The sequence below is a fragment of the Megascapheus bottae genome, chromosome 4 (genome assembly GCF_031878675.1).
Source record: "Megascapheus bottae isolate mThoBot1 chromosome 4, mThoBot2.hap1, whole genome shotgun sequence".
Classification (NCBI taxonomy): domain Eukaryota; kingdom Metazoa; phylum Chordata; class Mammalia; order Rodentia; family Geomyidae; genus Megascapheus; species Megascapheus bottae.
The window spans coordinates 25403966-25425983 of NC_143512.1; the positions used below are offsets into that span (position 1 = coordinate 25403966).

At 37.6% G+C, this 22018-nt stretch overlaps 1 protein-coding gene across 2 annotated transcripts in view; it reads left to right on the forward strand.

Annotated features, from left to right (window-relative positions):
• The window catches only part of Chd1 (chromodomain helicase DNA binding protein 1), an 89080-nt gene that overhangs the window by 26043 nt on the left and 41019 nt on the right, over nucleotides 1–22018 (forward strand). For both annotated transcript variants that reach the window (XM_090331584.1, XM_090331585.1), the window contains exons 3-15: nucleotides 3351–3549; nucleotides 5025–5153; nucleotides 7099–7163; nucleotides 9333–9482; nucleotides 9829–10100; nucleotides 10732–10957; nucleotides 11283–11383; nucleotides 11745–11923; nucleotides 14045–14172; nucleotides 15867–16083; nucleotides 16803–16892; nucleotides 18614–18804; nucleotides 19067–19255. In XM_090331584.1, the coding sequence (XP_090187710.1) occupies nucleotides 3351–3549; nucleotides 5025–5153; nucleotides 7099–7163; nucleotides 9333–9482; nucleotides 9829–10100; nucleotides 10732–10957; nucleotides 11283–11383; nucleotides 11745–11923; nucleotides 14045–14172; nucleotides 15867–16083; nucleotides 16803–16892; nucleotides 18614–18804; nucleotides 19067–19255 (2136 nt within the window). The remainder of the gene's footprint in view (nucleotides 1–3350; nucleotides 3550–5024; nucleotides 5154–7098; nucleotides 7164–9332; nucleotides 9483–9828; nucleotides 10101–10731; nucleotides 10958–11282; nucleotides 11384–11744; nucleotides 11924–14044; nucleotides 14173–15866; nucleotides 16084–16802; nucleotides 16893–18613; nucleotides 18805–19066; nucleotides 19256–22018) is intronic.

Genomic DNA, 22018 nt, shown 5'->3' on the forward strand with positions numbered 1-22018 from the left:
AAGACCATGTTCATAACCTTGGGGGATTTATTTTTTGAAGTACTCAGAGTAGGTTGCAAAAGTCATGTCTCTTATACACTAGTGTTTTGGTATTTTTTTAAAAATAAAAGTTCTTTTCTGTAAGACCTGAATAGTTAATATATGCAGAACAGTTTACATTGATGCAGTATCTTAATCTTCAATTTGTATTTCAGTGTGGTTATTCGTTTCAGTCTCTTGTTAGTGCCTAGTGGAAGATACCATATTGGAATCAGTTGTCATGCCACTTTAATCTCCAAACGTCAATGAGATTTGTTTTTGAAATGTACAGATTAATTTATAAATTAAAAAAATTAGGGCTTCTAGTAGAGTGGCCTAGTGGTAGAGTGCTTGCCTAGCATGCATGAAGACCCCGGTTCAGTTCCTCAGTACCACATACATAGAAAAAAGCTGGAAGTGGTGCTGAGGCTCAAGTGGTAGAGCTTTAGCCTTGAGAAAGCCCAAGGACAGTGCTCAGGCCCTGAGCTCAAGCCCAGGACTGCTCCCCCCCAAATAGGGCTTGTATGATACATACTTATGTTTAAATATAGATTAGGTACCCCTTATTCTGTGCAAGTAAAGGTGTGTTTTAAGAGTTGCTACATGTAGAATCTGCTGTTGTAATTCATTACTATAGGTGTTGCTACTTTTTCCCCTTACTAAGTACAAAGTAATTTCCTTATGACATTTTAATATACCTGTATAATTAATCCTTTCCACCCAGTTTATCACCCTTCCCTAGCCCTCTTCTTTCCTTCCACATTCCTGATATTCTACTTTTCCCCTTCTAGTCCTATTTTTCTTTCCTCAGGTTACACATGTGATGACTTGTCTTGGTGAGATTGGCTTATCTCCCTAGTGTTGCTACTTTTTATCTCCAGGACAGGTATTGTCTGGCTTCTCCACTGGGTTTTACTTTATTCATTATAGCTGATTGAAACTTGTGAGAAGACAGGTTTGTTTAAGTAAGTTACCTTACTTAACATTCCAAGCTCTTTCAGAAGGCAAAGGCTTTGTTGTATCTCAGTGTCCTCAAAGCCTAATATACTAATGGTTCTCAATGAAATTTATTGAATAAATACTTAGAAGCTTGATGGAGACTTGTGTTTAAGAAGGATCTCTTCTCTTGATGGACTATTATAATTTATTTGAACAGATTCAATCCTACTTTTACACGGCAGTTACATCATTTAGAGATCACAACACGATCAAAAAATAGAAATAATGGCATAACTGGTCTGGTAGCATAAACCTAGAAGTAATAGGTTTAAACAAATAAACCTGACTGTGGCTTGTTTATACTTTAAACTTATGCTTGGAGAATCAGTATCCTTTCTGCAAATTTAGTTTTCATGCAGAATGTTTCTTAGAGTAATTCTGCCATCTGGTGGCACTTTTGAAAAAAAGACGCCTCTGTCTTTGCCATGCTATTCTTTTACCTGTAGTTTTTCATGAAGCTAGTGGAAATCATGACAAAAGCTGAGTCTGCTGTGTGACCAGAAATTTAATATCCGAGTTCTAAGTAATTCAGATGTTTACTATGGCATGAACAAATGCTATTGGGAATAAAAATAAGTTGTAGTCAAGTACTTTTAGACTCCCTGTTTCCCCCTCCCTCCCTCTCTCCCTCCCTCCTTCTCTCTGTGTATGTGTATACATTTTTTATTTTTTTTGTGGGTCATGGGGCTTGAACTCTGGACCCCAGGCACTGTCCCTGAGCTCTTCAGCTCAAGGCTACTGCCCTACTCCTGGGCCTGGGTGTTGTCCCTGGGTTCTTCAGTCCAAGGCTACCACCCCACCTTTGAGTCAAGCCCCACTTCCTGTTTTCTGGAAGTTAATTGGAACTAAGAATCTCAGGTCCTTTTATGCCCAGGCTGGCTTTGAACCTTGATCATCAGGTCTCAGCATCCTAAGTAGCTAGGATTTACATGTGTGAGCCACAGCACCCAAGAATTAGAAATGGATTAAAATTAGTTTTGTTGCAGCCGGGAGTTTGGCCTTGTGGTAGAATGCTTGCCTAGCATGCATGAAGACCAGGGTTTGGTTCCTTGGTACTACATACATAGAAAAGCCAGAAGTGGTACTTTGAGAAAACCTAAGGACAGTGCTCAGGCCCCCTGAGCTCAAGTCCAGGACTGCCCCCCCCCAAAAAAAAAGTGTTAAGATACTTTCTTACGGTTCTATATAAAGATTATAAGTATTATGATAATTGGTTAACTCTTTTAAAGTTATTTTGGAACCATGAAAGTTTTAGTGATTGTTCTCAGAGATGTTTAACTTTTTTTAAATTAATTAATTAATTTATTTGTTTATTTATTTAGTGCTTCCCTGCCAGTCCCAGGGTCTTGAACTCAGGACAGTGCCCTGGACACTGTCCTGAGCTGCTTCTTCTTTTTTTTTTTTTGCCAGTCCTGGGCTTGAGCTCAGGGCCTGAGCACTGTCCTTGGACTTTCTCAAGGCTAGAGCTCTACCAGTTGAGCCTAAGCACCACTTGTGGCTTTTTTCTATGTATGTGGTACCAAGGAATCGAACCCAGGTCTTCGTGCATGCTAGGCAAGCACTTTAACCACTAGGCCAAACTCCCAGCCCTGTCCTGAGCTTTTTTTGCTCAAAGCTAGCACTCTACCACTTGAGTTATATCTCTGCTCCCAGCCTTTTTTGTTTATGTGGTTCTGGATCCGAGGGCTTCATGCATACTAGGCAAGCAGTCTACAGCTAAGCCACATCCCCTGCCTGATTTTTAAAAAGCAAATTATTATAGTGTCTTAATTACAATAAATTGCAATCTCCAAGAATGTCAGATAGAGTTATAAATATTTTTCTCTTTTGGTTTTGTTTGAAACAAATCTGGCTATATTGTGACCATGTTGCTCAGGATGGCCGTAAGAACTCATATTCCTCTTCCCACAGCCTATGTTAGTGCAATTAGAAGAGCACACTGCCACTATGCTCCCTCCAGAGGTGTAGTCTTAAAAGCAAGTTGAAATTAGAAATATATATCTACCTGCTATAAAAATTTCCTTCACATTATTCCTTATTTATAATTACTAGGGCCAGCCTTTTAAAGGTATATGTTCTGAGGGTTGTTTTATCTAAGTTTCTCACCCAGGCTTCTGTACTTGGTAGGTTTTGCTAGTTACGATTGTAATTCCAACCCATGTTTTGGCCAGAACTTAAGTTAACCTGTCAAAAATGTATGTGAGTTATTTAAACATTCCCTTTTCTATTTGGCCACACATGAAATTTTTAATATCTTGAGTTTCCTACTAACTTTCTAAAAAAGTTATATTCCTAATGAATTTCGTTTGAAATTGTCTATTTTCAACTTTTAGCCAGTCGGATGATGATTCTGGATCAGCTTCAGGCTCTGGATCAGGTTCAAGTTCTGGAAGCAGTAGCGATGGAAGCAGTAGCCAGTCAGGTAGCAGTGACTCTGACTCTGGATCTGACTCAGGCAGTCAGTCAGAATCTGAATCAGATACATCCCGAGAAAAAGTTCAAGCCAAACCACCGAAGGTTGATGGAGCAGAGGTAATTAAAATACCACTGAAAAATAGATTTCTTATTCCTTTGGGCAAATTTCTAGCATTGGCTTACACCTTTACCCCCACTTCCCTCCCTACCCCCCTCTTTTTCTTTTCTTTTTTTTTTTTTTGCCATTCCTGGCTCTTAAAACTCAAGTCCTGAACACGTTCTCAAGGTTAACACTACTACTTTGGCCATAGTATCATTTCCAGCTTTTTCTGTGCATGTAGCCTGAAGAATCAAATCCAGGGCTTCATACATGCCAGGCAAGCATTCTAGCACTACTAGGCCATGCTCTTGGCCCCTTACACCATTCTTAATAAGCCTTCTAGAATAAAAAATAAAACATTAAATTAACACTCAGTGATTCTTGAGCCTGTGGTGATATATTTAAATTAATTGGCCTAAAGGAGATTTAACTAAAACAGCAAGAATAAAATGCACTTACAGATAGAATTTTGCCTGCTCTGAGGCAGGTTAAATTTCAAAAATATTCTGTTTCCTGAGGCTTAGAGTATAGCTTAATGATAGAACACCTGTCTATATCATGTATGAGGCCCTGAGTTCATCCCTAATACTACAAATTAAGGGCTTTAAGTGGTCTTATAAATGCAACCCTTGATTAACAGTATATACTTTAAAGGAGATAAGATGCACAAGCCAAGAATATAAATGAAATTGCTTCATTGAGGCGATAGGATGTGCAGGCCAAGAATATAAATTAACATGTTGCTTCATTGATGGGGAATTCTTACTATTAAAAATAAGACTGAGTTAATGTAATGTGCTTAGTGACAAAGTAGATTTATATTTTGACTTTACCTAACAATGATAAAATAGGTAGCCACACTGTGTAGTACTATCATATTACCACATTTTTTGAAAATAATACTGTAAACAACAAAAGCATGTCTTTGAAATTCAGTACACCATAAGTAACTTACAGCTTTAAAGCTTAGCATTTTATTTAACTGTTATTGTAATGATACTGCATTATACATAACATGAGCAAATAAAATGGCTGGCTTTGAACCTTAATCCTCAGATCTCAGCCTCCTGAGTAGCTAGGATTAGAAGCTAGGGTTACAGGCGTGAGCCACTATGCCCAGCCATTTTATTTTTTATTATCGAGGTAATATATAGAGGGGTTACAGTTGCATTCACCAGATAGTAGGTACATTGCTTCTCACACATTGATACCCCTTATGTTTTTTTTCCCCCTTTTCCTCCCCCCAACCACTCCCCATCATCTTGTTTACTCCCCTTTCCTTTCCTATTTCAGATAAACAAACATATATACAATATACCAGGTAACAAAGTCAGATACAGTACCAATTTGTGATTAACCAAAAGGCAACAAAGGGCCTTAATTTATTTCTTGGAAAGAGTAAAAACATTGGAATTGTCAGCTAGCCTGTTGTCTTTCCCCACCCCTCCAGTTGTTGCCACAGTTTATTACCTGATTTATGTATCTGTTACAGTTTTGGAAATCTAGCCCTAGTATTTTGGCTGTTCAGAGATCTGCAATGCTCAAGAAGCAGCAGCAACAACAGCAGCAGCAGCAACAGCAGCAGCAACACCCAGCTTCATCTAATAGTGGGTCAGATGAGGTCAGTTTTCATTAAAATCTGTCATATTAGGAGACATAGGTGTAGTTAATATAATTGCTTTGAAAGTGCAAATAGCAAATGTGTCAGACATTTTGAATTATACTCATAATATCACTCATTGTCTTCACTTTTAGAGGTTAATTCCAAATAGTCAATTAGAAATTTGTGTGAATGTCTTTACACCATAATTAGAAATAAACTAGCTGGCCATGTTGGCACATGCTAATAACTCCAATATTTATTGAATTTTAGAAAGGAGGATTATAAATTTGAAGCTATTTTAGTCTGCATAATAAAACCCAGTCTCTAAATACAAAATAAGTATGGTATATACACCTATAAATACCTTTGTTATATGCACAGACATCAATGAAGAAACATAGCATTAAATTATAACATCAAAAGGTTTAAAATTATCCATACTTGTACATATTTACTTCATGTAACATTTCCTTATACATATATAATGACTAATAATCTCACTGTGGTACTTGGCATATAAGATATAGGTTATTATGTCTGGAGTAACAACTTCAGACATTCATAATCTATTTTGGGGGGGGGGTGTGGAGTTCAGTCCTGGGGCTTGAACTTGGGGCTTTAGTGCTGTCCCTGAGCTCTTCAAGAGCTCAAGGGATTAATTGGAGATAAAAGTCTCATGGTCTTTAGTGCCCAGGCTGCCTTTGAACTGTGATCTGAGCCTCCTGTGTAACAGCTAGCATTACAGGCCTGAGCCACTACACCAGGCTCATGTTCATTTCATATTTTTTAAGGACTATTTAATAATAATAATTATTCCCCCCCCTTCCCGATCATGGTGCTTGAACTCAGGGTCTGAGAGCTGTCCCTGAGTTCTTTTGTTCGAAGATAGTTATTACTCTACCATTTTGAACCTTACCTCCACTTTTGTTTTTGAGTGGTTAATTGGAAATAAGAATGTTCAAAGGGACTTCTCTACCTGAGCTGACTTGGAACTGTGATCCTCAAAACACAACATCCTGATTATAGGCATGAGCCATTAAATGTTTTGTAGTAGCTGTTTTGAAATATTTGTTTCCAATTATTGCCATCCTTAACTGGCATAAAATATTATTTAGAAGTTATTCCTTTGGTATAAAATAGTTAGAAGTTATTACTCCTGACAAATTACCTCCATGATATAGGTTAACAATCCCTTCTCTATCCTTCCCTTAATAATAACACAAAATAAGCAACATAGTTGGAAAAGAATAGTTAAAAAGATGTAACAATATAGTAGTTCTATTTCATACAAGCATTCATGTTATGTGTATGCACAAAAGCATTTAGGGGAAACTATATAAACTAATGGTGAAGAAAAGCATATTTCCAGGTTTGGAATACCACAACACCTTTTTTTTTTTTTGTCGGTCTTTGGGCTTGAACTCTCAACCTGGGAGCTGGCCCTGAGCTTTTCAGCTCAAGGCTACTACTGCCCCATCCCTACCGCTGGGCCTGAGCTCTTTAGTTCAAGGCTATGGTCCCCCTACTCTGAGCCACAGCCCCACTTCCCGTTTTCTAGTGATTGATTGGGGATAAGAATCTCATGTTCTTTAGTGGTTCTTTAGTGCCCAGGCTGGCTTTGAACTGTGATCCTCAGATCTTAGCTGCCTGAGTAGCTATGATTAATAGGTGTGAGCCACCACCTGGCTACCACAGCACCTTTAGTGGAGCAGTCATGGTCTGCTTAGATCAGAGATAGTAGATTGCTATATTTGTTGCAGAATGCTGACATTGTGATGATTATCTGATTTTAAGTTAAAACAAAATGTTAGTACTTGAAGAAATGGAACAAAATGAATGCAGAGGCTTTGCAGATACTGTTTCTAGCAAAACAAATATTCGACAGTATGCCAAGTAAAATTTTGTTTATATGGCTAATTTTTATTTATGAATGAAATGACATTGATTTTTTTTTTCTCTCCAGGATTCCTCAAGCAGTGAAGATTCTGATGATTCATCAAGTGCCGTCAAAAGGAAAAAGCATAAAGAGTATGCCATTTTGTAACTAAGTTGCTGATGATTTTGTTTCTCTTTTACAAAGAGTCCCCAAATCTACTTTGTAATTTTTTTCTTTAGGTTTTTATTTTAAAACATTAATCCATAACATTTATCCTCCAGGGACCATCTGAGATATTAATGTCATTTCCTTATTCCCTAAAACTTTTCCTCCTGTTTAATTTTTGTAACCTGGAAAAAAATAGTCCCCGAGGCTACAAGATAATTGAGTTTTATTAGTTTTTATTATATTTATTGTTCCTCTACATGTGAAGTAAACATTGTCTGTAGAACTCAACTAGGAAGTCATTGTAGTTGTCTTTAAATATTGACCCAGATACTATGAAGAGTAGATCCTGCTAATGACACATATATTTAGAAAGATTTGATTTTCCTCTTATTTTTACTTGTATTTCAGCTTTATCTTTCTTTCTCTTCATCTCTTCCTTCCCTGCTCTCTTTCTTTCCATGTATATCTGTCCTTATGAATCAATAGATGTGTGGTCTAGACAAGAGCTCTACTAATAAATTTTATATCTTAGCCAATTGAATTCTCTCATTCACTAGAAACATTTCCCTCCCTCCCTCCCTCCCTCCCTCCCTCCCTTCCTCCCTTCCTCCCTTCCTTCCTTCCGCTTTGAACTCTACGTCTGAGTGCTGTCTCTAAGCTCCTTTTTGGCCAGTCCTGGGATTGAGCTCAGGGCTTAAGCACTGACCTTGAGTTTTCTCAAGGCTAGAACCCTACCACTTGAGCCACAGCAGCACTTCTGGCTTTTTCTATGTATGCAGTACTGAGGAATGGAGCCCCGGGTCTTTGTGCATGCTAGGCAAGCACTTTACCACTAGGCCAAATTGCTGGCCACTCTAAGCTCATTGTCCTCAAGGCTAGCATTCTGTCACTTGATCCACAGCACCACTTCTGGCCTTTTCTGGAGATAAGAGTTTCTTGGACTTTTCTGCCCAGGCTGGCCTCGAACTACAATCCTCAGATCTCAGCCTCCTGAGTATTGGGATTATAGGATTCATGTGTCTAGTGTTGAGAATTCTTTTATTTATTAGTTTATAAAATTGCAGTCATTAAGTGGTGCTTTGACTCAAAGTGGTAGGGCACTAGCCTTGAGCTGAAGAGCTCAGGGACAGCACCCAGGCCCAGAGTTGAAGCCCCATGACTGGCCCTCCCTCCCTGCCCCCCCAAAAATTCAGTCATTGTATCTTTGGATATTTTCTATTTATCATTTTATAAATCATATTGGATCATGCTCCAATATCTTACTGTTTTCAATCCTTGTTTTGCTATTCTGAATTGTTTATTTCCTCAGATGTATTTTATACTGCCACCCTCCTCTGTGTACATGCGTGCCTGCCTGCATGCATGCATGCGCGCTTGCCTGCCTGCCTGCATGCATGCATGTGTGCTGCCTGTAATAAAATCCAAGGCCCTATATGCTAGGAAACCTAGTTCTGTAGTTTAGTTACCAGTCCAAAACCCATCATTTTATGACTCATTGACTATTTGTCTTCTACCTAGGTACTACCTCTTTATTTTGGCCAGTCCTGGGGACTGAACTCAGGGCTCACCTCAAGGCTAGCCATCTATTACTTTAAGCCATGCACTACTTCCAGTTTTCTGGTGGTTATTTGGAGATGAGTCTCTGACATGCCCAGGCTGGCTTTGGACTTCACTCTTAGCCTCCTGAGCAGCAAGGATTAAAGGTGTGAGCTACCAACACCCACTGATAAGTGCATTTTGCAAAAAGCACTTTAAACGGATATTTAAAGAAGCATAGCCACTAGAAAACAAAAGGGTATTATAAATCTTTCAAAAAGTTTGGTTTTTAGTGGTGGCACATCTACTATTTAAGAATTTTAAATCTATGTCCTATAAGATATCGCATGCTTTCTTTCATCCAGAATGAGCATCAAAACATTTATTTGTTTGCTATTTATTTGAGGATTAACTAAATGATAAAACTCTGGCATTAAAAGAGGATTTTGTGATTATTAAAAGAATTCTAGTGTTACTGTTTGGCATTTGGTGTTTTGTAATATGGGTGGAAGTAATAGTATTTATATTCAGTGGATTATAATTATCTGATTTGATTATTTTTGTATTTTATTAGTCACAATTTACTTAATGTTTATTTTTTGTAAATTTATATACAGTGAAGACTGGCAGATGTCTGGGTCAGGATCTCCATCTCAGTCTGGTTCAGATTCAGAATCTGAAGAAGAAAGAGATAAAAGTAGCTGTGAGGAAACAGAATCTGATTATGAGCCAAAAAACAAAGTCAGAAGCAGAAAACCTCCAAGTAGGTGAGTAATATTTCCTGATCTGGTACTAAAAATGAAAAAATGATTTTTAGAAAGTTGTATCTTTCAATATGATTTCTTAAATTTTGTTTGTGACTGCTTTTTTTTTTTTTTTTTTTTTTTTTGGTGCCAATCCTGGGGCTTGAACTCAGGGTCTGGATACTGTCCTTGGGCTTGTTCTTCAAGGCGAGCACACTGCCACTAGAGGCACAGCGACACTGTTGGCTTTTTTTGTGTATGTGGCACTGAGGAATCAAACCCAGGGCTTTGCGAGCTCTATACCCCTAGGCTACTCTCATGGCCCTGCTTATAATACTTCTGTAAGATACTTTGTCCTGCTTCTCACTAGATCTAAGTCAAAAAATGGAAAAAAACTTCTTGGACAAAAAAAGAGACAGATTGATTCATCTGAAGATGATGATGAGGAGGAAGATTATGATAATGACAAAAGAAGTTCTCGTCGACAAGCCACTGTTAATGTTAGCTACAAGGAAGACGAAGAAATGAAAACAGATTCTGATGACCTACTCGAAGTCTGTGGAGAGGATGTTCCTCAACCTGAGGAAGAGGAATTTGAAACAATAGAAAGGTTTATGGATTGTCGTATTGGGAGAAAAGGAGGTATTTTAAAGACATTTTACTGTTTGTTTCAGTCATGTTCACTAGAGTATTATACAGTCATGTTTGTGATTGTAAGCTCTTTCTTTAAAAATTAACTATTCTGAAAGCGAAATGCTTTGACTTTACTATTTTACTTATTCTTTTTTATGTAAAACTGTAATTGGTTTAATCCCTGATATTCCTTCACAGTGTCAATATGACTACATATCCTACATTGTGGATTCTTAGTTTTTAACTTGTGACTTGAGTATCTTGTTACATATACTTCATTAGTTGATATTTAAGGATTTTGGATTTCACAAAGGTTTTGGCTTCTGAAAAGTTCCTTATGTCTTTAAGTGTATTTCTTATAGCTTGTGACCTTGATGTAATATTAAAAAATAACTTGAAATTATTAAAATTTTCTATCCACCTCATACTCATACATAATTTTAAGTAGTTCACTGCAGTTTGAAAGCTTTCTTTCCCCAATTTTAAAACTGAGGGGATTACTTGTTGTTGTTGTATGTAACACAGTTTTCTAAAAATTTCTATACCCTGAGGGTTGATCTGTAAAGAGACTATATTACTAAAACTCAGTTGAAAGGACAGTCTTATGATTACATGGAAGGTCTTATATTATTGTTTTTAGCTACTGGTGCTACTACAACCATATATGCAGTTGAAGCAGATGGTGACCCAAATGCAGGATTTGACAAAAACAAGGAACCAGGAGACATCCAGTATTTAATTAAATGGAAAGGATGGTCCCATATCCACAACACTTGGGAGACAGAAGAAACTCTCAAGCAGCAGAATGTTAGAGGAATGAAAAAATTGGATAATTATAAAAAAAAGGATCAGGAAACAATAAGATGGTAAGTATACTACATGCCATATTTTATAAAATAGTAAATAATTATTACTAAGCTGTTTTGATAAAAAGGGATGTGAAGTTAAGGATCAGTTCACAGCCTATTTGTATTTTATTTCATCTCAACATAAAACTCTTAAGAGAGAATCATAACTTCTCCTTGAATACCTCATGCATTATATATTACACATTTGCAAAATTTAGTGATTTAGTTCTTGTTAAAATAATTAAAATTCAACTATCAATGGAATATCTTAGGCTATAGATAATATTTGGAAGGATAAGTTGGAGGAAATTTTGAAGGCTGTTCCTGGATTATAATTTTACAGGTTGAAAAATGCTTCACCAGAAGATGTGGAATACTATAATTGCCAGCAAGAACTAACAGATGATCTACATAAACAGTATCAAATAGTGGAGCGTATCATTGGTTAGTATTGATTCTGACAAAGCATCACTTTGTTTAATTTAGTTTGTTTTAAAATTTATATTGCTGTTTCCCATGCTGGCCTTGTATTTGGCAATCCTGCCTCAGCACTCTTGAGTAGCTGGCATTATAAATGTGTCCCACTATGGTTGGCTAGATTTTTTTCTCTTTTTGTATTTGAAATCTATGTAAACATCAACAGTGAACTGCTTGCACATTAAATATGGTAGCTTTACTCTAAAATATAGTAATGTAAAACAGTTAAGTAATTTTTATTAATGTAGTCTTTACTAAGAATTAGTAAACTGTAACTTCTCTTTGAAATTAAATGTAAATAAAATTAATACCTCATTTTTTTTCACAGCTCATTCTAATCAAAAATCAGCTGCTGGTTATCCTGATTATTATTGCAAATGGCAGGGCCTTCCATATTCAGAGTGTAGCTGGGAAGATGGAGCTCTCATTTCCAAAAAGTTTCAAGCATGTATTGATGAGTATTTTAGCAGAAACCAATCAAAAACCACTCCCTTTAAAGATTGTAAAGTGAGTATTGTTTGCAGTTTTAAATTAATGAAATATACTTATATATCATAGATATTTTAAGAATGCATAGCTGAATCCTAATTTTAGACTGGCTGGTTTGGAGAGTATTTCTTAATAGGTTTTAAGGAGGTGATAATCCTCTTAATTGCTTTGCTATCCTAGAATCAATGTTTTACTACTAGGTAATGGCAGATTTTGAGAAAGATGCTAGCCTGGCGCCAGAGGCTCATGCCTGTAATACTGGCTACTAGGAGGCTGAAATCTAAGGATCAAAGTTCAAAGCCAGTCCAGGAACTAAAGAACTGGAACTTTTATCTCCATTTAATCACTAGAAAACAGGAAGTGGGGCTGTGGCTCGGGGTAGGGTGGTAGCCTTGAGCTGAAGATCTCGGGGCAGTGCCTGAGGCCCAGATTTCAAGTCCCATGACCCTCCCCCCCCAAAAAAAAATGCTAAATTGGTGATGATTGTTGATATTTAGTCATGCGTAGTGACAACTTGGAATAGAGATATCTTCTGAACTAGGAAAAAAGAAAAGACATATAAGAAAGCATCCAAGATTTCCTTAACTAATAATGTTGGGAGTTTGCAGATTATATGGCAGTGTTAGTGGTAGGGTTTTATGGTTGTTTGAGGTACTAAGGATTGATTTCAGCCTAGCATGTGAAGGGCATAACATGTATGCCAACTGTTGAGTTAATCCTCAGTCTTTTTGCTTTTGAGGTAGGGCTTAACTTTGCTTGGGCTGGATTTGAACTCTGTCCTATCTTAACCGCCTGAGTAGCTGGCATTATAAGAATACCTATCTTAAGATATTACTAAGTGGTTTAAAATATACGAATCACTGAAACTTTTTTTGGGGGGGGGCGGCATTCCTAGGACTTGAACTTAGGGCCTGGCACTGTCCTTGTGCTCTCTGAAAGCTAGCAATTTACCACCTGAGTCACAGTACCACTTCTGGCTTTTTCTGTGTATGTGGTACTGAGGAATCGAACCTAGGTCTTTGCACATGCTAAGGAAGCCTCTACCACTGGGTATACTCCTGACCCTGAAACTTGTAAGACTGAATTAAATTGACAATGCTATTTTGAAGTCACATTGAATGGAAAACTATAGTTTTATTGTTTGCTCTAAGTTGAGGCTAAAGCAGTAGTTATATATGATGGAACATCTTTGTGAAATATACATGGCCCATATATTCTGGCTGAAACTTCATTTTCTGACTTTTGTTTTGTTGAAAGAAATGATAAAAATACTTGGGCACAGCGTCTCACGCCTGCAATCCTAGCTACTCAGGAGGCGGAGATCTGAGGGTCAATATTCAAAGCAGCCCAGCACGAAGGGACCTGAGACTTATCTCCAATTAACCTCTAGAAAAAAGGAAGTGGGGCTTTGCTCAAGGGTATGGTGGTAGCCTTGAGCTGAAGAGCTCAGGGACAGGACCCAGGCAGAATTCAAGCCCTATGACCCATGAAAACAAACAACAACAACAAAAAACTTCAGTGAATTGTTAGAGAAAATGGGATATTTGACCAAATCCTCATGTTTTAAGTTTTGTTGTTTTTTTCCTTTTTTTATTTTTAAGAATTTATTAACATTGATTTTTACATCATATTTCAAATGTCATATTTAACAAACAAATATTCAAGAAGGGAATCTCTATATGCAACCACTGGCATTTAGATTTTAGAACATAATTAAAATTAAGCTGAGGGTTTGTATGTTTGTTGTTATTACATATTAATCTATGTAATAAAACATTATGTCTATAGAGTCATAAGTTTTTATGTGTATGTAGTTATGTTTATATCTCCAATACCATGTCCATAACATTGGGTATCCAAATATTGAGTCATTGCTCTTGTACTGTTTGGATCTAGTAATGTTTTGTGTTTTTGAGACTGAGTTTTTCTTTAGAGCCCAAACTGATCTTGTCTTGCTCTCTTCTACTTCAGTCTCTGGAGAAATATAGCCATGTACCAACACACATAGCTTATCAAACATTTTCAGTCATAAAATATCTGAAATGATGACTTACAGTTTGTAATGAAAGCTGAGATTTCTATTGTATGCTATAGATGCTTCACTTTTGTTATTGTGCATATCATTTATTTCTCCTAAAGGTATTAAAACAAAGACCAAGGTTTGTAGCACTGAAGAAGCAACCATGCTATATTGGAGGACATGAGGGCTTAGAATTAAGAGATTATCAACTGAATGGTTTAAATTGGCTTGCTCACTCTTGGTGCAAGTAAGTATTTTGAATAATTAATTTGAGAGACTTTAAAGGTAAAACCACTTAGCAATCTTCCCCTAATACTCATTTAATGGTGATCCTATGATGGAGGTGGAAAAGTTCCAGAGACCATACTGTGACAATCCAGTATTTCCTTAAGCAACTTAAGTGGGGTAGCCAGGACCCTTTTAGACTGTACAAAAAGCATTAAATCCTTCATTATTTCATTTTAATCATTTCTTCATCTTAGCTATCATTCTTCAGCTTAAAGTAAGATGTTTTCTTACAATCTCCAAACTTTAGCTCTAAAATGTCAGCCGTTCCTTGGTAATGGAATATGGACCTTGATATAGATGAAATGTGTTCTAGCATTATTCTAATGTATTACCCTAGGCCTCTGCATAGTCTGTGGGAGAAAAGCTAGTCAAGTAGTTATGAGGTTTGGGATTTAGCTCCAGCAGTGTCTCCATTAACCTTTGTAAATTTGGTTTTTCTGTTCATTTCTCCATCTTTTTTTTTTTTTTTTTTTTTTTGCCAGTTCTGGGCTTGAGCTCAGGGCCTGAGCAATGTCCTTGGACTTTCTCAAGGCTAGAGCTCTACCACTTGAGCCTCAGCACCACTTCTGGCTTTTTTCTATGTATGTGGTACCAAGGAATCGAACCCGGGTCTTCATGCATGCTAGGCAAGCATGCTACCACTAGGCCAAACTCCCAGCCCATCATTTCTCCATCTTTTCAGTGTTTTTCTCCCCACTTGCAAAGTAATACCAGTTCTGCTAAATAGGAAGTTATTACAAATAAAGAACATGAGAAAGCTTCCATTAACACGAAGCCTAAGACTTTTTGGCATTTTCTTTGTATTCATCCTAGTTTATATAAACAGTACTTGTAATATACTAGGAAGAAAATCCTCTGGTGTTGGAATTTAACTTGTCACTATTCTTTTTTTTTTTTTTTTTGCCAGTCCTGGGCTTGAGCTCAGGGCCTGACCACTGTCCTTGGACTTTCTCAAGGCTAGAGCTCTACCACTTGAGCCTCAGCACCACTTCCAGCTTTTTTCTATTTGTGTGGTACCGAGGAATCAAACACAGGTCTTTGTGCATGCTAGGCAAGCACTCTACCAATAGGCCAAACTCCTGACTATACCTATGTGCTTTCTGGATAACTTTTTACCGGTGACTCATGTCTGTAATCCTAACTACTCAGAAGGCTGAGATCTGAGAATCGCAATTCAAAGCCAGCATGAAAATCTGTGAGACTCCTTTCTTCAATTCATCACCAGAAAACTAGAAGTGGAGCTGTGGTTCAAGTGGTAGAGTGTTAGCCTTGAGCTGAAGAGCTCAGGGACAGCTCCCAGGCCCAGAGTTTAAGCCCCATGATTGAGTCCCCCAAACCCCCCCCCCCCCAAAAAAAAATATCTGGACTCTACTTCTAGCAGATGAATGGTAGTATTGGCTTCATAATTGATTAAAAATAGTATTGTTGATATTTAACATCCTCTGGCCTATCATAGTAAAACTATTTTTCTTATTACTGATTGCATCTTTAGCCAGATTATTTTAGCTGTTAATTATAGCTAATAGAATGACATATATATACAGTGTGTATGTATAATTTTATGTATGTCATTAATGGTTATACATGATATAAAACATTTAGTGTATTGAAGCCTTTTTACATAACTGGATTTTTTTTGTTTTTACCTTACAGAGGAAATAGCTGCATACTTGCTGACGAAATGGGTCTTGGAAAAACAATACAGACGATCTCATTTTTGAACTATTTGTTTCATGAGCATCAGTTGTATGGACCTTTTCTACTAGTTGTTCCACTCTCCACCCTCACTTCCTGGCAAAGGGAGATTCAGACATGGGCTTCTCAAATGAATGCTGTGGTTTATTTAGGTGATATTAATAGCAGAAACATGGTAAGACATTTCTCCTCAAAGAAGAAGTCTAGAAATACTTACTTTTAAGAATACATAGTGCATCTTTTTATTTGGTCTAGCATAATAGAATAAGTATAATACTCCATGTTTAATGAACTGTAGAAAAATTCAAATTTAGCTGGGCAGGTGGCTCATGCCTGTAATCCTAGCTACTCAGAAGGTAGAGATCTGAGGATCTATCAAGGTTCAAAGCCACCCCAGGCACAAAAGGACCTGAGACTCTTATCTTCAATTAAACTATAGAAAATAGAAGTGGGGCTTGGCTCAAGGGTAGGGCAGTAGCTTTGAGCTGAAGAGCTCAGGAACCATCCCCAGGCTGAGTTCAAGCCCCATGACCCACCTCCCCCCCGCAAAAGAAAAGAAAAAGAAAAGAAAAATCCAACTTTAGTTTAGAATTTATAGGTGTATGTGCATACTTTTTCTTTTATGTGGGTCATTAAATGAATTAGCTGTTATGTTTTATTAAATGAGAACTCTTTTTAGTAAAAAATACATAGTAAAGTTTCTGCCTTTTTTTTTTAAAGGTTTGATATGTTGGGGTATTTACATTTGATATAAAGAAGAATTAACTTTTATTACATGAACATGTACATAGGTTCTGGAGTAATTTGAATGGCTCTTTAGCTTATATCTATTTTAAGTAGAAGGATACTTTTTTCAATTTTTTTAAAAATGTTGTCCTGAAATTTTCTTTATAGATAAGAACTCATGAATGGATGCACCCCCAGACCAAACGGTTAAAATTTAATATACTTTTAACAACTTACGAGATTTTACTAAAGGATAAGGTATGTATTACCTGTGTTGTTTTGTTTTTTAATTTTCCTATACTGCATGTTATGAAAAGACATTTAAATCATTTTACTTAGTGGACTTTTTTTTTTTTTTTTGGTGGTGGTCATGGGGCTTGAACTCTGAGCCTGGGTGTTGACCCTGAGCTTTTCAGCTCAGAGCTACCACCCAGTCTCTTGAGCCACAGCATCACTTGGTTTTCTGGTAGTTAATTGGAGATAAGGATCTCACCGACTTTCATGCCTGGGCTGGCTTTGAGTCATGATCCTCAGATCTCAGCCTCCTGAGTAGGTAGGATTACAGGTGTGAGCCACAGCTATTTTATGGACTTTTTTTTAATGGCCCTTAAGCTAAAAATGTTAAAACTTAAAAAGTTGCCTAAGAAGAATGAGATAGAGACCGCCTACTGGTGTAGAGTGTCTAAAACATCTGCCCCTTTTTAGAAAAGTTTCCCAACTCTTAATGTCTGTTGATTTGTAAGTGAAGATGTCTAACATGTTTAAATGACCACTGTGTGAAACACTATGTATGCTAAGTGCGTTATACTGTGTCATTTAATTATTTCATCTGTTTTATGAGACACTTGCTATTTCTACTTTATTGAAAAGTTTTGAGTTTGAAAACTTGCCTAAGATCACAGAGTTAGTAAGTAGCAGAATCCGACTTGTGTAGTATAAGTCAGATACTGAAATTTATATATGAGGAATCTGTAGCCCATAAAAGACATGCAGTGAATTATACCATACTTGAAATATAACACTGTTCCAAATTGACATTGTGATAGATTCTTACAACTTAGGCTAAATTTTTCTTTTGTTAATTTCAAGTTATGATACAAGCTGTCTTTCCTGCTAGTACATAAGATAGTAAAAAGTTTGATTTGAACCAGGTGCTGGCGGCTTACATCTGTAACCCTAGATACTCAGGATGAGCCTAAGGATCATGGTTTGAAGTTAGTTTGGTCAGGAAAGTTCATGAGACTCTTAGCTCCAGTTAATCACCAAAAAGCTCTAAGAGGAGCTTGTGGTTCATGTGGTAGAAAAAGCGTAGAGAACTGCGTCTAAAACCTGAGTTCAAGCCCCGGGACCAGGAGAAAAAAAAATTTGAGCTTATATTCTGTTTTTTGTTTTGTTTTGTTTTGCTATTCCTGGGGCTTGAACTCAGAGCCTGCACACTGCCCTTGGATACTTTTTGCTCATGGATAGCGCCCTGCCACTTGAGCCACAGGGCCCCTTCTGGCTTTTTCTGTGCATGTGGTTCCAGGGAATTGAACACAGGATTTCATGCATACTAGGCAAGCATACTACCACTAGGCCACGCTCCCGGCCCCATATTCTATTTTTTCTCATTGCTAGAATTAGTCATAGAAACTACATTTTTGGGGGCTCGAGTTTGGCCAAGTGGTAGAGCGCTTGCCTAGCATGCACAAAGACCTGGGTTTGATTCCTCATACATAGAAAAAGGCCAGAAGTGGTGCTGAGGCTCACGTGGTAGAGATCTAGCCTAGAGAAAGTCCAACTTGGATAGTGCTCAGGTCGAGCTCAAGCCCAGGACTGGCAGCCCCTCCCTTCCCCCAAGGGAAAAAAAAGCCAACTATATTTTTTAGGGTGAGTTTCTTGTCTTAAAGGTTCTATCAAATAATAGAGAACAAATGGAAAGGGTAGATTTGAGTTTGATTGTTCTCCCAAAATATTAACTGTGTCCTTCTGCTTTTAAGGCATTCCTTGGTGGTCTGAATTGGGCATTTATAGGAGTTGATGAAGCACATCGATTAAAAAATGATGATTCCCTGTTATATAAAACATTAATAGATTTTAAATCTAATCATCGCCTCCTTATCACTGGAACTCCTCTACAAAACTCCCTCAAAGAGCTGTGGTCATTGCTACATTTCATTATGCCAGAAAAGTAAGAAAAACTTGGGATTCAGAGTTTTATAATTGTTTTGCAAACTAATTCTCTATAAATGAGGAAAATTAGAAAATTATTTGAAAAAATGTTTTTGAGATAATTCTATACTTGCAGATAACCTCAGTTAAATTGAGGGTGGTCATAATTTATTGTAAGTTCATTATATAATACCTTTAGAAATTACTTATTTTAACTCATACAATTTGACTTTTTATTTCAGTTATTCTTTTCATTGTCTTAAATTTCTTAAATTTTAAAGGTTTTCTTCTTGGGAAGATTTTGAAGAAGAACACGGGAAAGGGAGAGAATATGGTTATGCAAGCCTCCACAAGGAGCTGGAGCCATTTTTATTACGTCGAGTTAAGAAAGATGTAGAAAAATCTCTTCCTGCCAAGGTTGAACAGATTTTAAGAATGGAAATGAGCGCTTTACAGAAACAATACTACAAGTAAGCTCTATACAGCACACATGTTCTGAACATTAAATTGTGAATTAAATTTCTTATCCTTAACTTCATGCCATATAAACATGGTCTTAAGAGTAGCAGCAAATCTTAAATTTTAGCCTAAGTTTATTCTGTGCCAAAAGGAAAAAAAGATTAATGTTCAGTCCAACATCTTATTATCCAATCATGTACTTAGGGGCATCTGGATTAGTTTCATATTTGCTGTGGTAAACAGTGCTGCAATGAACATCATTGTGCTAGTGGTTTTAGTATGTCCTTGTTTCTGGACGATTGGGTAAATGCCAAGTGGTGGAATTGCTGGGTCATAGGGAAGTCGGGAAGCTCTATGTTTAGTCTTTTGAGGAACCCCCGCATTGCTTTTCATAGTGTTTGAACAAGTTTACACTCCCACCAACTATGTAAGTAGTGAAATCCCCTGGCTATATCACCGCCAGCATCTGTTACTAGATTTCTTGATAGTGGCCATTCTAACTGGAGTGAGGTGGAATCTCAGAGTTTTGATTCGCGTTTCTTTTGTGGCCAGAGATGTTGAGCATTTCTTCATGTGTTTATAGGCCATTCTTATTTCTTCTTCAGAGAAGACTCTTTATGTCTTTGGCCCACCTTTTAATGGGATGGTTGTTTCTTTGGAGATTAGATTTGGTGTGATTCAATTTTTTGAGCTGTTGATATATTTTAGATATGAGCCCACTCTTTGGGCTATTTAGCTTGCTATGTCCTTTGCCATACAGAAGCTCTGCAGTTTAATGCAGTCCCATTTATCCAAACTTTCTTTGATTTCTTGTGTTTCTGTTGACCTCAAATCTTTGAAGAGCATTAAAAATCATTATATATTTTATGTCAGAGTCTATGGTAACAGCCTCCCCCCCCCCCACCTCCCCACCATTTTCTTTTTCCCAGTTGTGGGGCTTAGACTCAGCTTGAGCATTATTCCTGTGCTTTTTGCTAAAAGGTAACACCCTAGCATTTTGAGCCACAGTGCCACTTCTGGTAGCAATTTTCAGTGTCAAGAAAGGAAAATAAATCCTAAAGCCTGTTCCCAGTATAGCAACATAAATTTAGTACAAATGTCTGGAGTCTCAGAGTCATTTGTGTGTATTTTTTTGTGGGTCATGGGGCTTTAACTTGGCCTGGGTGCTGTCCCTGAGTTCTTGAGCTAAAGGCTACTACCCTACCCTTGAGCCAAGCCCCACTTCCCATTTTCTAGAGGTTAACTGGAGATAAGTGTTTCAGGTACTTTTGTTCCCGAGCTGGCTTTGAACCTTGATCCTCAGATGTCAGCCTCCTGAATAGCTAGGATTACAGGTGTGAGCCAGCATGTCTGGCTGCCTTTTATATTTTGTGGTGAAAAATCTATTTCATTACAGGTAGCTCCACTGTCAGAGTACCTCCCTGACAAGCCAGAGGGCCCTCTGCTGACAAAAAAAAAATTACATTAGGGCCCCAAGTTTAGAAATACATTAAGTTTTAAGGATAGTGTAATTAACCCCATGCATACTCAAGTTAATGTTTACCTCACAACCAACTTCTTTATGTTACAAATTTCTCATGCTCTCTCTTATCCTATATTATACAAAGAGATTTCATATTTGCATACATGTACATAAATGAACCTTAGCAATGTTTTGTATTTTAGTAGATTTAACTATTATTTTTTATGAATTTTATTATTGTATACATATATACAGTGTACTTCAATCAGTTTTCTTTAACCATCTTACTGTACTCCTCTCTCCATACAATCCCCTGCCTCTTATTGGGGAGGGGTGGGTGTTGGTCATGGGGCTTGAACTCAGGGCTTAGAGGCACTGTCCATCCCTGAGCTCTTCAGCTCAAGACAAGCACCCTACCACTTGAACTACAGAGCCACTATCACTAACATTTGTCCCTGTGGCTGGCTTTTGAACTGCAATCTTCAGATCTCAGCTTCTTGAGTACCTAGGATTATAGGCATGGGCCACTGTGTTAATGTTTAACATGCTGTGCTTGTGCACACACACACCAACACACAGAAACACAATAACCTACATTCAACTTATGAGAGAAAATGCTGAGATGTTTTCTCTTCCTTTTGGGGGGAGAAGGGAGAGTCATAGGGCTTGAGCTGGCCTGGGCACTGTCCCTGAGCTCTTCAGCTCAAGGCAACCACCCTACCCTTGAGCCAAGCTGCACTTCCCATTTTCTATAGGTTACTTGGAGATGAGTCTCAGGTCCTTTTGTGCCAGGCTTTGATAGATCCTCAGATCTCTGCCTCCTGAGTAGCTAGGATTACAGGCATGAGCCACTATATCCAACTCACTTCCTAATTTTTTGAGAGTATCAGAGACATCAATAGTTTTATCCTAAATATTTTTTCACGTAACTCCTAATAATTGATACTTAAATACACTGTATAATCCAGACATGATGGCTCATACCTGAAATGCTTAGCTTCTTAGGAATCTGAGGTTGGAAGGGTCACAGTTTAAATATTCAATGAAGGGCTTCGAGTTTGGCCTACTGGTAAGAGTGCTTGGCTAGCATGCACAAAGACCCAGGTTCAGGTTCGATTCCTTGGTACTAGAAAAAACCAAAAGTGGTGCTATGGCTCAAGTGGAAGAGCTCTAGCCTTGAGAAACCCCAAGCACAGTGCTCAGGCCTTGAGTTCAAGCTCCAAGACTGGTAAAAAAATAAAATAAAAATACAGTGAGCCAAAGGTTAGCCCCCATGTCAACCAGTTAGAAAGTGGGCATAATGGTGTATACC